We start from the raw sequence: 17,001 nt of genomic DNA, 5'->3' as shown, positions 1-17,001 counted from the left end.
CTGGGCTCCATAAAACCTCTTCAGTTGCTGTTTGTATTGGATCTAGAAATACACTTCTACTTTTTCCATGAGCCTCGGACAGAAGCCACTTAACCCCCACCCCCATCTAGATCCTAGGATTTGTCAGAGCATTATGTCTGGCCTTGATTATCCAGAGATAATAAGAGCATATTTAGTAAAGTTTGTGGACACAAAATCAATATAGAAAGCATACACAGAGAAAGAAAAGAGATTTTCTCCTTATCTACCTGTTAACAATTGGGAAATAATTTTTAAAACCTTGTTTTTCAGTAGCTTAATAAATATAGTGTCGAAGAAAGAATCTAATCAAAGATGTATTAAAATTTGTATGGAAAAAACTATAAAACTTGGCCAAATATAGTGAAGACCTGCATTATGATTTTCAGAATTGTTTGTGGTGGTGGAGGTCGGTATTTGTGTTAGATCACTTCCATCTGATTTATAAATCTCACGGAAGACCCAAATTCAGAATGGACAAGTTACTAACTAGGCACTGCTGGTACAAGCTAACACAACCAACAGCACAAAATGAAACATGCAAAGATTTCTACCCATATCCAAACTCCTGGCCCCAAGTTTAGGAAGATGAAAACGGACAGCTCAATTCATGATACTCGGAAAAAACAGGAACTTAAATGAACCCCAATTGTATCACCAAAACAAATTCCACTTAAGAAACGAGAAAGACAGCTGCAGAATAGGGAAGGGGAACAGATGGGGCTGGAGAGTCGGGCTCCACAGTTAAAGGCGTCCATATTGCTCTTGCAGAGGACCCGAGCTGGGTTGCCAGCACCTACATAGAGCAGCTCACAACTGCCTGTAACTCCAGTTCCAGAGGACCTGATGCCCTCTCTGGCCTTTGTGGGTATCTGCTCTCGAGTGCATGTCTTTGCATGCGTGCACACAGACACACACACACACACAGACACACACAAACACACACACACACACACATTTGAAAATGAAAGAAATCTTTTTTTCTTTAAGGAGAAAATAACAATAAAAGAATATTTCAATAATCTTAGGTTAAAGAGAAATGCTGTCAACATGGAAACAAAACCCACAGAGGAAGTTACTAATACATTCAAGATTGAATGAGAAGAGGCAAGACAGTGTGGACCTGCTCCTACAGGTGATGCCATTTCAGAGGGACCCTGCTGCAATGGGGCCAGCATTATCGTTGGTTAGGTGACTGTGCACATAGCCTAGAGAAATGAATGCATTTGGGAAGCATGTCTGAGAGAGCTGAGTAAGTGCTCAGAAAAACCTACCCATTCACAAAGCCAATAAGAACAATGATAAAAATGTTCAAACTCACCCTTTTCTGAACTCAGAAAATTAACCAAATGCTTACAGTTGCCTAATGACCCTCCCGTGTTTGTGTGTGTGTGTGTGTGTGTGTGTGTGTGTGTGTGTGTGTGTGTGTGCACGCGTGCAAAGGGACTGGCCAATCTGTGATTTGTAGCATTTTAACTAGGCTGGTTGCCATGCCTGCCTCCTCAGGTTCATGGCAGCCTTAAAACCCAGCAGCCTTCTAGCCATTATAAACACACTCCTAGCAGCCTCGTGGGGGCATACAGAGTCCGTAGCTTCTTTGGGGACCCCTACCCAGGTGCGTCAGTGTCTGACCTGCCCAGCAGCTCCCTAGAAAAGCTTCATGAAGTTCAGGATGAGCTTTGTCATTTTTTCACCTCATACCCCGAGCTTCTACTGTGAAAAGCCCAACCTCTAACTGTCTGCTTTAAGAATCTCCAGGGATTACTTCACATAGCACCTGCTTGAGTCAGTAATAACCAGAGATGTGAACTCAGAAACTTTAAAGGAAGAAGTAGGTGTGGGGTATCCACAGACACCAAACCTCCAACATATCTGTGAGATGTAGAGGGGCCACATGCATGTGGGCTGGACAGTACATAAGTCAGGAAAGAGATAAGAACCTGGAGGCTAACCCTGGGCTCCTGCAGAAGCCAGAAGGAAGCCTTAGGAGAACTGAATACTGTCCCCGGAGTGTCGGGCACATTCCCAGTACACACGGCATGGAAAAAGGACAGGACCCAGCACCAAGGAAGTCACCACAATCCAGCTTCTTTCTAATGATCTACTGAACACAGATTCTAGTGCCCATATAAGGCAGGTGATACAGACCATGGGATCAGTCCAGGAAACGAGCAAGAGAAGCAGAGATAGGGAAACAAAGAGAAACCGCGACAAACCCCGAGGGGAAAGCGCATTCCCAGGGCTCCTACGGTGTAATATTTAAAATGTCAAATTCCCAGCATTGCAAGTCACAGGCACATCCAAACCCTGAAAAGTTCAGTGCTAACAGAGTAAGGATCGACCCGGGGATACTGGGACATCCTATTTGTTAAAGTCTTTAAATAAGCAAGTATGTGTAGAGAACTAAAGGAAATCATACCTAAGGAATTAAAGAAACAGTGTGAGTACATCTCACCAAACAGGAAAGCAGTAAGTTAAAGAGAGCTAACTAGAAACTTAAGCAAGGCACAACATCATCAATGAAAAAAATTCACAAAAGGCACACCTCTGCAGATAAGACACTTAATGTTGTATCTACTAAGGTTATACAGTCTGAGAAATGGAAAGATAAAGGAATAGAAAACACCCATGAATCCAGCTTCAAACACCAGTGGGTCTCGATCAAACATACCAGCACATGCATCCTATAAGCTGCAGAAGGGAAAGAAATGGATAAAAGGACTAACTGAAGGATGGCTGAAAACTTCCAAATTTTGACAAGAGCTTTACATCCGAGAAACTCAGCAAGCTCTAAGAAGGATACACTCAAAGATATTCAAACCTAGGAAGACCACACTCAGAGGCTAACCCTAGGGAAGAATTCTGACAGCAGAGAGAGACTCATGACTGACTGGTCACACATAAAGCTCCTCCGAGAGAAAAAAGCTGTCTCTCTATCAGAAACCTTGAGTCCAGAGGCCATGGGATAATGTTTGCTAAATGATGAAAGCAAGCTGTGTAGCCAGATTCGACACCAGCATGACTAGTCATCAAGAATAAAGGAAGACTTAATGTAAGCCAAGAAAAACAAACATAACACTCTTTCCTTCCAGGGTCTACACAGCCCCCATGAGACAATAAAATGCTACCTGGATCTTGAACTTCTAATGTCTAGAATGGTAAGAAATAAGCCTTGTTATCCAGGGACTAGCCCATCTTTTATATTTGTTGTATCAGCTAGGTAAATGTTCACAGCAGATGCGTGCATATGTGTGTGTGTGTGTGTGTGTGTGTGTGTGTGTGTGTGTGTGTGTGTGTGTGTATTCCTAACTGCCCAACATTCAACACTAGATGTATAGATAAGGGATGTGGCATACCCATCAACGGTGTATTATCTGGTCCCCATTGGGACTGAGGTATCAATAAATACTACAACAAATAACCTTGACAACATAGAGAGTGATAGAAAGCAGGCATGAAGAGCTATGTACTACATAGTTTGGCTTATACAATGTCCACCAGAGACAGATCTATAGACACAAAGATGGATTAGTGCTTTCTAGAGGCTAAGGAAATGGGAAGTTAGGGGATCACTGCTAATGGGTACTGGTTTCTCTGAGAAAGTTTACTGGTTACTTTTCAGTTGCTGAAAAATAAATACTGATAAATACTATGATCAAGGTAACTTCTAGAAGGGTTTAGTTTGGCTTACAGTTCCAGAGAGGTAAGTGTCTATCAAGAGACATGCCTGCAAGTGGCAGGGACAGTGGCTAGAGCTGGAAGCTGAGAGATGACATCTCTACCACAAGCGGGAAGTAGAGAGAGCATATTGGAAGTGGGGTGAGACTACATAGTCTCAAAGCCTTTTCCCCATGATGTAATCCCTCCAGCAAGGTCACACTTCTCAAATCTCCCCCAACAGCACCGCCAGCTGGAAACCAGGTGTTATGATGCCCGAGTCAATGGGGAACATTTCTCATTCAAACACATTCCACTCCCTGGCCTCCATAGGCTTATGGCCATATATCATAAAGCAAGATGTATGTAGTCCAACATCTCAAGGCTCCATAGTTCTTAAAATTTTTTAAAATACTGCTTAAAGTCCAAAATCCAAAGTCTCTTTTGAGACTCAAGGCAATGTCTTAATTCCATCTGCCCTCATAGAATCAAAATGTAAATTACACACTGCTAACATATAATGATTCAGACTATACCTTACCATTTGAAGAGAGAGGAACTGGGGGCAGAGTGAGGAAATACTGGACCAAAGGAAGACCAGACCCAGTCAGGTCAAACAACAAATCCCACAGCTCCAAATCTGGTGCCTGGGACTTTCAAAGGGCTTAGGCAGCTCTGTCCATCCAATTTTGGTGGCTGCAAGAGACAATCCTCGTGGACTGGTTCTACTCCCTGTTTATAGCTCTTCTTGGCAAATATCTCATGGTTCTGGCTTCTTCAACATCTTGGGGTCTCTACTATAACCCAGGCTTCACTTTCCAAGTTTCACAAAAGGGCCTCTCAGGGCCTTCCTGGAAGGACTCCTCTGCCACACTCTGCCCATGCCTCAGTGGCTTTCTGAAACTGTGGAGGAAGAATCCACACTCCTTCTCTCTTTCACCTTTTAGCCTCTAAAGCCAGCACCATGTGAACCACACTGCCAGCTCTGGCTGCCAGTGGGGGATGGTCAGTGGCCCCTGGAGCCACATTAGCAGCAACTCATGTTTACAAGTGCTTTCTAGGAGCAGAGGATGCCTAGGTCTTTTCTTTTCATCAATTGAAAGCTCAGGTGGGAGGGTCTTGCTCTGGGTGGACCCTTCCTTCCCATTATAGAGCAGACCTCTCCTTAGTGCCGCTAATTTCCCTAATAACTACAGCCTCTCTTCTAGCATGTTCCTTGGCTATCATATGAAGCTTTCTTAGGGCCCTCTTTCTCTCAAAACTACCTTTTGTATTTCTGTTCCACTTGCTCCTTTTCATTATAAATATGCACAAGTCAATAATAATAACCATGCCACAGAGTCAGTATCATGATATCTTATTGTCTCTGCCAAAAAAAAAAAAATACTCCATTAATTTTTAATTTAGTATCAGGCAAGTTCTCAGAACACGGGCAGAAAGCAGTAAGATTCTTTGCCAAAATATTACAGGAATGGCGTCTAGCCCTGTGGCTAATATTGTTCCCTTCTGAAACCTCTTAAGCTGGGCCTCCAAGTCCATACTGGTCTCAGTACTACTATCTTCTAGGGTCCTACTAGTATGGCCTTTTTAGGCCCTGCTTATAACATTTAATTGATGCTTTTCTAGCCCAAAGTTCCCAAGTCGTCCACAGTCCTCCAAAAATCAACATGGTGAGATTCTTCACAGCAACAGCCCACTCTCTGGTACCAACTTTTATATTAGTTCCATGTCTGTTGATATGATAAAACACTATGGCCATAAATAACTTACTGGAAGAAAAGGTTTATTTCAGCTTATAATAAGTTCCAGGGGGATGTGAATTTATTATGGTGGGGAGGCATGGAAGCGAGTGGCAGGCATATAGGAGGAGCAGGAAGCTGAGAAATCACACCTTAACCACAAGTATAGAGCAGAGAGAGTGAAGGAAGGCAAGGCTATGAATTCTCAAAGCTCACCCCTAGTGATGTAGTTCTACCACCAAGGCTGCCCTGCCTAAACCTTCCAAAACAGTGCCATCAACTGGGGACCAAGTGTTCAAATGCCTCACCCTAAGGGGGACATCCTCACCCAAACGACAAAATGTTCTAGAATTAGGGTAGTAATAATGGTAAAAGTCTGTGAATGTACTTAAAAATCTGGGTTATAATTCTTTACACGGGTACATTTTATAGTAAATCTATGAATAAATTTTTTAAAAAAAGGTATTTAAGGTTAAATGCACACTTTCTTGAGGGGAGGCGGAAATACCTGTAGTACTTTCTACTTATATGCTGCATGTTTCTGGAAATAGACATCTTTAATGTAGTTTGTAGTGCTATAAATATGTGATTAAAATATAAAGAAGGTAAAGGAATGTAGGTAAGCACAAAACTGAGTATAATTCTTTCCAAAGTGTAAAGAGTGGCACACAGCCAAGCAACACATTGTTATTTAAAGGTAAGTGTCCATTCTCTTTCCCAAATTCAGTGATGGACCACCATTACTTACATCTCAAATATATTTTCTATTCTTAGGAATCTAATACGTGTAAAGAATTGAAAATACTTAAAACAGATATTATAAGTATTTAAAAATTTGTAATAATGAAGTAAAACCACTTAGTTCTGGACACAGGCAGTATGCCCCTAAGACTCTCATTCCATTTTCCATAATCTAAGTGATGTGTCAGATAATGTGTGGCTATCACGGTTACTGCATGAAAGGTTTACAAGTACCAGGGACTGGGGCGATGACAATGGGTAGCCATGCATGCTCTGTGGCATCTCATAACCAGCATCTATGTAAAATCCAAGTATGGCTGCATATACCTATACTCCAGTACTGGGGAGGAGAGACAGCATGATCCCTGGAGCTCAATGGTGAGCCAACCTGGGAGAGCGGGTGAACTTCTGGTTCTCTGAGAGATGCCGTCTCAAGGTGATAAGGCTGAGAGTGGGAGAGGAAGACACATGTTCTTCTCTGGCTTCTATGTGCTCACATACTCCTGTGCATGGACCACAGCCAGCATCCAACACACACACACACACACACACACACACACACACACACACACACACACTGCCCAACACATACGCACATACAAATAGACCTTGTAAAAGTGAAGCCTTCTCAATCTAAATATCTATTCTGAGAGGCCATGTGGGAATGGAACAACATTAGCCCAACAAAGAAGGCACAGGCAGAGGGAAAAGGTACCAACACTCAGTCCTTGGCTGCAAATTCTTTTTCATGAAGAGACAGAGGACTGAAAACAGACATCTTGGGCACACTGGCTCTGCAGCCTGCCAGGGGGCTAGGTAATGTGCCCACATATCAGGATGACAAGCGAATATCCCATCTCAGAGCCAGGCTGACATGCTCAAGGCTTGAAAAATGTCATCACCTCAGCACTGAAGCCCAGAAACCTGCCTCTTACACCTGGACTGAGGCCAGTCCATCAGGAGATAGTGTCTGGCATAGTGAACATCAAAAGCAGATGCATGATAACAGCACAATCCAGCATGCCCCAGCACCCAGGGACTCCCCTTGGAGGGAGCCGGTATTTGAATGCCAGTATCAACCACAAACAGATTCTTGGGTACTTAATTATCCCCACTCTGACATTATAAGGAATAGTTTTGTAAAAGTAAAAACACCAAACCAGAGCTGAGTTACTTGAGTTCCCAATCAATGCAACTCTTCATAGAATTTAAGAAAGTCATTTCTAAACACAGCTTTCTCACTGGAACCCTAGGAATTCAGAGCTTTTCTTGGCCCAGGTTTGCACTCAGGAGTTCAAGGGCAACCTTATCTCTTTCCTTTTCATAGGAAGGACTATCTTTAAATGCCTGAGTATTTTCTGTTTTTAATCTTAGTCATAATGCTCCCGTCAGAGGCAGTGTTGAATTATCTGAGAAAACCTTTCCATTTCCTTCGTTCCTCTTCTCAGAACAAGGAGAGAGATCGTGCAGTGAACTTCTGCAGTGAGTTCTCCTTTACCAAGACGGTCTAAGGCCCTGGGAACACTTTCATGACCTATCAGTGTTCAGACAAGGGAAAAAGAGAGATCACCTCCAGGTGCAGTTATCCTGATTGAGATAACCGTAGAGGAAGCAGGCCACGCCCACCACAGCTGCAAGCAGGAGCATCTGCGTGTAATAGCCCAGCCAAGCAAAGTAGATTCCAATCTTCTCTCCGTAATACTTCCTGCAGGAGAGAGAGAGAGAGAGAGAGAGAGAGAGAGAGAGAGAGAGAGAGAGAGAGGATATTTTTAGAGGATCATCACTGTGCAGCTTCATCTTAGCATGGCTGTTAGGTTTTTAAGCAAAGGAGGCTTTTTATATAAAAACTCCGATTCAGTTCACCCCTCTAACACTCTCATCTTCACAGTGGCGCCCAAGTTTAGCTGTGGAACAGGAAGGATGTTACATGTGCAGACACAGAGTGAATTTAAAAGTGACCAATGAAGGGAACAGTGCCACAGAGGGGGCCAGATAGGGTGGTCCCTTGTTCTTAGTGAAGACGAGCACCATGTTACCGTCTCCGGAAGACCCTTTAGTATATGGGAGTCCTCTGCCTATTCAGCTACCCGCTATTACGTACTCAGAGAAAATGCAAGAAGTACAGTGTAAAACCCACATCTTACTGCTGATATAGCAGTTTTCCCATGTGTGGGGTACATTTCTGAGAAAACAGCTGGTACCTGTGACCCCGGATGGTGCGACCCAACATACCCACTGCGGCTTCTCTCTATACAAATATACCTACACACCTCTGGTGCACTAAGAGAAAGCCAGTTGGAAAATAGGAGTCATTCTTTTTCACAAAACACTACCGTCTTTCTGACCACGGGTCATAGGAGGAACAAGACGCAGGCAAAAACTATTATTCCTGCCAGAGTGGGAAGTGAGGCCCGGAAGCTTCTGTACTGTAGGCTTCTACTTTGTTTCTGTCTTGGTCTGTGGACACAGGTAAGACTTCTGAAGGGCTGCAGGTTCAGCATGGAGCCGAGCCGGTCTCCTGGGGCCTCACCTAATGGGAACTCAGCTGTGAGCACAACCTAGAATCCTGGGAGGCTGGACCAGCTTGTAAGACAAAGGTCCGTCCAGCACCACAGGCTGCAAAGGAAGGCTAGGAGCCACATGGAGAGGAGTGAGGACATGAGAGGGGCAGAGGATGACATTTTCATATGACTGGGGCTTGGTGTCTGGCTCATGGACAGCCAGAAAATAGCAAGCTTGGGATAGTGCTGGGAGATAAGACCTTGGCAAGGGTTCAGGCCATTTTGGCCTGTTTTCACTTTTTTATGTTCTTACTCTGCTTTGAAAGAGGTCCAAGTGATGCCAAAAGGCTCATGGGCTGGAAGCCTGCTCCCCAGTGCGGAGGGATTATAGGGTGGTGGACCTTTCACAGCAGACCCTAGGGGGAGGTCACACAGGAAATCACCCTCAGAAGACATTATGCAAGTTCTCGTGCTACCATTGGCTCTTCAAGAGAACTACATCCCATCCCATTGTGAGTTCAACCCTCTTTGTCTCCAATGTCACTGCCATGAGGCCACTTGCCCTAAGAAGACACATCCAGCATGTCCCTCATCAGAGACAGTCTGGACTTGGTGTCCCCCAAACTATGGGTTAAATAAACTTCTGTTCTTTATAAAGTAACCTGACTCAGGTGTTTTGTTATCATAATGCAAACTAGGCTAACACAATTCTTACAAGCCATGTATTTTGGATATTATGCATTTAAAACTGGGATCCTTAGAAGCTGAACGGTCAAACTTTCCAATGGTTAAAACAAAATAAAACAAAACAAAACCAACCAACCAACCAACCAACCAAACAAACAAAAAAACCAACTCTGCCACATTTAGGTAAATAGCCAAGTGGTCTCCATGTGACAGAGAATTCAACTCTTCCGAAGGCACCCCTGGTACAATGGAGTCAAAGCCAGAAAGGCTTTCCAGATCTGTAATAGAGCCTTGTATCTTACTGTGAACCTGGGAGTGCAAAGGATAATTTCAGATGTGAGAGTCTCTGGTCATTGTCTTTCTCCACCGAAAGGATCCTAGCTGCTAATATCAGTTTAAAAAAAAATTTAGCTTTGACCATTTCGTTTTGGTGTCAGGGTCTCACTGCGTAGCCCAGGCTAGCCTAGAGTTCCCATCCTCCTGCCTCGGTCTTCCAAGTGTTGGGATTGCAGGTGAGCACTACCAAATCTGGCAGCCAGCAATTACAAGGAGCCATCAGTCCCCAGCTGCTCGACCCTCCTCACCCCACCAACTGCTGTCCAGATGCACATCTCAAATGTGTTTCAGTCTACACATTGCCTTTCTATTCTGGAATACAAGCCCCTGCCTCATGCACACATACACCTGTTTCCACCCCCTTAGCATTGTTGTTTTGGTCAATTGATACCTCTGCTTTGCATGGCTAAGACTGTAAACAGTCTTCAGAGCCAGGTCAAGTAGCCTGTTAGGTTCTTCTTCCTCTGTACACTTCATTCTCTCAGGAGTTAACAGTCATCCTAATGAACAAATCTCTCTAGACTGCTCCCAACCTGGACTTCTGGAGGCTTACTGAACTTCCTACTGAACTTTTCTTCTGAAAAGTTCCTACTGAACTGAAAACTGAAAGTTCAGTAGAAACTTTCTACTGAGAAGTTTCCTAACCTATTTTTTATTTTCCCCCAAAGCTGTTATTTTATTCTACAGTGATCTTGGCTGCCATCTACTCAAACTTTATCTTCTTTTCTCAATCTGAGGTCACTAAGGGGCCACAGGAGGAACTTTTCTTTTCCGGGCCAAGACAGCTTCCCACAGATTGATCTTTCTAGTGTGCTTGGCTCATTTTTATAGAAAGAAAATTTCCCCTTTTTTCATGATCCTAGGGAACTGGAGACAAAGGTCAACAGCCTGGGTTTGTGAGAGGTCACTGGCAAGGCAGAGGAGGGCACGTGGGGGATGGGGCTGGGATAGGGAACAAATGCACCTGCTTTACTTAAAATAAGACCACTGCATTTCCACCACTTTAGGGATTGTGAATGATGGGAAGATGATTTAAGGTATATGGGAGGAAGGGCACGGGGCATGTAAAGAGACTCTGTGCAAGGGACTAGAATAGGTCTCCTTATTCCTAGAGGCTCGGGAAACTAGTTCCTCGTGAATGCCCAGGGAAACTGTGTCTACATGTATACATCCACATACCATTTTATCTACTGGGTAATCAGAGTCCACAGAAGCACCTCTGTGAGACAATGACCCGGACAATATTAAAGGAGGGCAGACTAAAGAGGACCAAATGAGATAACTAAATGAGTCTTTATAACGCAATTAACCTAATGAACAATTTTTAATGGCTGCTACCTTCAGAGAAACTGAGGTAACAGGGCACCATGCTAACAGAAGCACGTGATACTGCATGTCAAGTATCCCTGCACAAAGCAGGCCACGCCCTCCAGACAAGGATGATGTCATGGCTTCGAATGCACAGGACAGAGGCGACCTTCAACATCACAATGCCCAAAGCACCAGCTTCTGAACTTTAACTCTGCTGTTCTGAGAGATGAGCCGCAACACAGTCAGGATTTCCTACGAGATCCTTAAATGGCACCCAACAGCAGGAAACACTGCAAAGAAAGGCTCACACCTTACTGCACAACGAGCTAAAGACTCCAGCACTTATGCCTGTGTAGCAAAGGAGTCTAAGTCCCCAACAGGTAACCCCTGACCCCTGAGAGAGACGTTCCTGAGAGAGAAGAGAGACTTTCCATTTGTGGTAGGCTCACACTGAGTGTCTGCCCAGGTAAGTCATCCTGGGGCCTAGAGAGTGTGCTTATGAGGTGACTAAGGACAGAGCCAGCCATGCCATAAAGACCAATCATATGGTGGTCAAGTCGGGGCTGGGAGCCAAGTGAGACTGCTGGACCTGCAGGGGTTGGAAGGGACAAGATTCCCCCCCCCCCCCAGTACCAGGGATCAAATCCAGGGCAAGCCTTAGATAAGTTTTCCACCATTGTTCTAAGACTAGACAGGGGCACACAAACTATGACCCACCCACTCTGGGTACAATAAGAAAGCCTTGAGGAAACCCTGGGTATCATGAAGCTGAGTGAGGCCCTCTGGTTAGCAATGCTGTTGACAGCTGTCATGTGCAGACACCACAGGGTACCTCCGAGTACTTCTCACTGGAACGCTCTCTCCTGCTCACCTGATAAGGTCCAAGGGCTGCTTCTTGTATATGCTTCGAGGGTGAGCCCACTCCCTGTACAGGAGGTAACGTTCACTAGGACAGCTGGGGTCCTCCGACTCATAGTTGAACTGGCACTGAGAAGCAGGAAGGGAGAAATAAGCCTCATAGTCGTCAGCTTACAAATCTGACTGTCAAATATGGCACTAATGGCCATTTGTGGGAACTGGGGCCCCACTTGCTGGAAGGGGCAGCCATGCCCTTTAATTCTTAATGATTCTAAAATGAGGGTGATCACTATTGCCCTTGGGGGTTATCTGGGAAGAGAGATGAAAATGGATGCTTGGATAGTGATGCCAGCAGCGGTCGCTCCTAGGGAACAAGGCAGGGAGGTGGCTGGAGCCCCGTGGATGCTGAGGTCCTGAAGGGAGGCAGTCCTAATCAATGAGAAAACTGGGCCACTCAAGGCCTCAGAGCCTCACAGTCAAGGAACATTTATCTGAAAGCCCAGCCCTTCTTGGATCATGGGGGGACCGGGATACTGGCTGGTGAGCAGCAGGCCACTGCCGTAGCCGATGCTTCACCATCTCTCAGTCCAACAGTTCTTTTGATGACACCTGTATCATGTCACTCACACACAGAACAGTATCACCATGGAGCTCAGCCTTGGTGAGAGCCCTGATCTTTGTATGGTATGAGCTTCCTCCTTGCACTACACAGGACCACTCCAGGCTTGGGGATAGAGAAGACCCCAAAACAGGCAAATGTCAAAAGAACATTCTAGGACTGTGGTGTCCCACACTGACATCCAGAGAACGATGTACAACTGTCCCTGAAGCTCAGAAGCTTCCATTGCTAATTATGCTGGGGCGCACACACAGAACGAACGTTCAGGCTCAGTGGCCACACTGGATCTCCCTGGAGGAGGTTCTGTCTTGGCCATCTTGCCCCTGCCTCCCACTCTCTGCTTCTCCATGGGAATCCAGCATTTATTTGTTGTTCTCGTTTTGTTTTGATACATGGTACATTTTAAGATTCTCTTCACCCACCAATGCACATAACATACACTAGCCGTGATCAAACTTAGCCTTTGCTTTCTTTGGTTGTAGAGATTTAGAGAAACTGGTAGTAAATGCAACAAAGTCACAATGTGATTGATTTGGAGTTTAACAGATTTCAATGGCAGGATACAGTAACGCTTTTAGATACTTAACATCCTCCTACATATGTGGTCATGAAGGACTGGAGTGAGCACATTTAGAATGTTCAGTCCATAGGAGATGCTAGGCGCTTCATCAACCCTCCTGAATCCAGCGGGTCGGTAGCCTTTGAACAGTCTTTTCATAATGTCAATAATCGGGGCCTTTGCCACTGTGATGTGATCCCCGATAAGCCCCTTTTTTAAAAGCCCTGGTATAGCCTGGAAATAGTATTTTAAGGGGGAAGTCTATTTAAAGAAAACGTCAAATGACAATTTCTAACATGTTTCCCTTACAAAACAAAGGGCCCTGCTTTTTTCTGGTAATGACATCTGTCAGTAGTTACGAAAGTAGCTATCACTCAAATGACAGGGACTATAATATTTTATATAAATTTAACTCTCAAAACAACTCTAGGAGGTAGAAACCATTATTACTCATTCCTTACTGATAAGGACACGTGGGAGCAGAGAGACCAAGGCCATCTAGCCGGGAGCGGAAAGAATGGAACTTTACTTCCAGACACACACACAGCCTAAGTGCTGACCTGTGTGATCTGTACTACTGCCACATTGCCCGAGGGAGGGAACTGTTCATTCTCCCTAGTCCTTTAAAGCCTGGACCATCTCTATGCCTGGAGTCCATCAGTGAGAGTGCTCTGGATCTTTCTTGCCCTGGACCAGGGATTAAAAAGACATTATCTTTGTCTTACTGAGGGAGAGACTGAAGGTCTAGAAGTCTAGTCCTTCCCTATCAGCACCAGAGTACTCAGCTTTGCCATTTGACTTACATCGTGCAGAGGGAAAGCTGCCTTGTAGATTCCAGAACTGACCAGCCTATTGATCCCAAATTTGCTAACGTTGTTCATCACTTGGTATTTGACTCGAGAGAGGATGAAATAAACCTAAAAAGATTTCAAAGCAGACCATGTCATTTTTGTGGTAGAACTAGCTCATGAAATCAGTTTATTACCATAGCAGAAATCTGTCCACACTGAAATAATACCAATAATACTAATAATAGTATATTTTTACCTTTTAAAAACAGAACCACAACAATCTAACCAAGCGGCTAATTACTCAATATCGGGTTTCAAATCACACCAAAACAGAAACTGTAGTCTGTTTAGACTTACAATGCGGCTTCTAGTGGCAGGGTTGAAGAAGGAGTCTTTATCAAGGATATAGAAATCATTCATCCGGCTCTTCTCAAACGGTGCAGTGAAGAACTCCTGCTCTGGCTTGATGACACTCTCATTCACTCGGAGGACCTTGGTGAACCAGTTGAGAGTGCCGAAGGGTGAGCGGGTTTTCAGGTCATTGGGCTTCAAGGGGAGTTTGATGTGCATGATCTCAGCATAGGTGCAGAGTACTTCCCAGGGTGCATGCACTTTTACAAACACAAGCTTGTCATCAGAAACCTACAAAGGGGCAACAGAAACAGAACAACTATTTTCACAATTGTGGTGATGTACTGTGTCCCCCAATATACTGTGTTCCCCAATAAAATTCATCTGAGGATCAGAGGAAAAAGTCATCCACTGTATTAGACATAGAAGTCAGGCAGTGGTAGCACAAGCCTTTAATCCTATCACCTGGGAGACAGGGATCTGTCTGGATCTCTGTGAGTTGAAGGCCACACTGGGAACAGAGCCAAGTGTGGTGACACATACCTTTAATCCCAGCACTAACCATAGAGATCTGGAGTTCTGTACAGACAGACAGGAAGTGACAGAGCTGGGCAGGAAGAGGAAGTGATATAGCTGGACAAAGAGCAAATGAGATAGCAGAACAGAAAGGCATATAGGCGTGGGTATACAGGAAGTAAGTCTCTTTGGAGACTGAGGTGTTGGTGAGGTGAGGTTAGCTTGTGGCTTTTCCTGTTTCCCTGATCTCTCAGGTTGTCACTCCTATATCTGGTTCCGGATTTTTATTTAATACAACCATTTAGCAATTCATTACACAAAATTTTAAAGCACAGATACCCCCCCCCCCAGGCTCCAGTAAGTTTTAAAGTAAAAATCCATGTAAAAAGGACACCAGCAAAAGTAAAGATAATATCAGACCTGCAAATGATTACACATTTTTTACTTAAAGATAATTCTTTAATTTGACTTAAGAAACATAGGAGCAGCAATTTTTTAAATTTTTTTTTAAGTTTTCTTTGTGTGTGCATGTGTGTATGTGCACCTGTGCAGGTGGCCCAGAGCAGCCAGAAGAGGGTTGTCGGATCCCTTGCAGCTGGAGTACAGGCAGATGTCCTGAGACTGGGACTTCAGTCCTCCACAGGAGCAACCACCGCTCCTGACTGCCCAGCCACTCCTCAATACTCAAACTATTACTATTTTAAGTGAGGTCACACAATCTGTTAGTGACCCAGAATACCAACCCTAAAATACCCTCGGCAAATGCTGTCCTAAGGAAAAACAATTCTAAATCTGGAAATGGGCTGCTTAATCTATTTTATATCTATTATGCTATATGGCTACTGATGTAAAAAAAATTACACTCTCTGCTATAGATATGCTGTCTACATATTAAAGGAAAAACAAGTTATAAAAATGAAATGATCACCTTTGAAAGAAAGAAATATGCACATGGTGCATCTGGTGGTCCCTCAGGTGGAAGTCAGAGGGTGACTCTCAGCAACCAGTGCTCACCTCCAGCCATTCGATTTCACACCTTTGCCCACCAAACCATCTCACTGGCCTGTGCTACAGCTCTGTCTGTCTCCCTTCCCACTGTTTGCAGTGTGTGTAACATGAATTTTAAAAGGTCTTATTAATAATAATAAAAAAAAAAAACCTGGAGCCAGATATTGGGGTGAAAGCTGAAAGATCAGATAAACAGAAAAAGCCACAGCCAACCTCACCTTGCCAACTTCTCAGCCTGTTTTCATGAATCCTCAGACTGAATGCCTCCGAGTCCTCATCCGCAAGGTTCTTAGCTGAACTGCTTAAAAGCCTCTAGTTCCTGGTCCTCAGCCTCAAGAGAGCAACTTCCTGTTTCCTCAGCCTTGTATACCTTTCTGTGTCCTGTCATATTACTTCCTGGTATTAAAGGTGTATGTCTTTCCCAAGCTAAGACATGAGATCTCAAGCCTTGGGATTAAAGTTGTGTGCCACCATGCCTGGCTCTGTTTCCAGTGTGGCCTTGAACTCACAGAGATCCAGACGAATCTCTGCCTCTCACGTGATAGGATTAAAGGTGTGTGTGCCACGACTGCTTGATCTCTATGTCTAATCTAGTGGCTGTTCTATTCTCTGATCCCCAAGGAAAGCTTTATTAGGGTGTACAATATATCACCCACAAGTGTGGGTGTGGCTACATGTTTCCCATGCCACATTTCATTTGCAGGTGATGTGCAAGCTCCCAGGCACAGTGGTTCATTTCCAGGTGGTGTGCAAGCTCCTAGGCACAGTGATTCATTTCCAGGTGGTGTGCAAGCTCTCAGGCACAGTGGTTCATTTGCAGGTGATGTGCAAGCTCCCAGGCACAGTGGTTCATTTCCAGGTGGTGTGCAAGCTCCCAGGCACAGTGGTTCACAAAGCGTTTCAAATACAGTAACACTTACTGATCTTGTTGCTTCCAGCTGCAGGCCATGACAGATGAGGTTAGACTCATATGCTTGTCTTTTCCTCTGAAAGAGAAACAGGAATATATGTTAGACTGCCAGTTTTAGCAGAAAGGACAAATTTTTTTTTTTACAGAAAATAGCCAAATATTTTGTCCTTGAAGAGACATATTTGCTCAAAAATGGAACAGAGGCAATGAGCCGGCTGGTGATATGTAGGTTTTGGCCTCCAAGAGAAGGCAAGAGAGTGTACTAGATTCCCTATGCTCTCTAGAGGGCCATGGCCTGGCCTGGTGGGGCTTTGGTCCTTTAGAGGTACATAAAAATTGCTGTGGCACAATCTTCCAAGAGCACAAAAAGAAATGTGATGTTATTTTTCAGAGTTAAAG

At 44.4% G+C, this 17,001-nt stretch overlaps 1 protein-coding gene across 2 annotated transcripts in view; it reads right to left on the bottom strand.

Moving 5' to 3' along the window:
* Positions 1–17,001, bottom strand: part of Ano6 (anoctamin 6) — a 177,135-nt gene that overhangs the window by 41,410 nt on the left and 118,724 nt on the right. For both annotated transcript variants that reach the window (XM_036208650.1, XM_036208651.1), the window contains 5 exons: positions 16,613–16,678; positions 14,175–14,459; positions 13,830–13,943; positions 11,862–11,977; positions 7,726–7,860 (listed from right to left, as the gene is read on the bottom strand). In XM_036208650.1, the coding sequence (XP_036064543.1) occupies positions 7,726–7,860; positions 11,862–11,977; positions 13,830–13,943; positions 14,175–14,459; positions 16,613–16,678 (716 nt within the window). The remainder of the gene's footprint in view (positions 1–7,725; positions 7,861–11,861; positions 11,978–13,829; positions 13,944–14,174; positions 14,460–16,612; positions 16,679–17,001) is intronic.

The sequence above is a fragment of the Onychomys torridus genome, chromosome 16 (genome assembly GCF_903995425.1).
Source record: "Onychomys torridus chromosome 16, mOncTor1.1, whole genome shotgun sequence".
Taxonomy (NCBI): Eukaryota; Metazoa; Chordata; class Mammalia; order Rodentia; family Cricetidae; genus Onychomys; species Onychomys torridus.
Note: the sequence above shows the minus strand (reverse complement) of the source record. Positions and strands in the feature narration are given on the sequence as shown.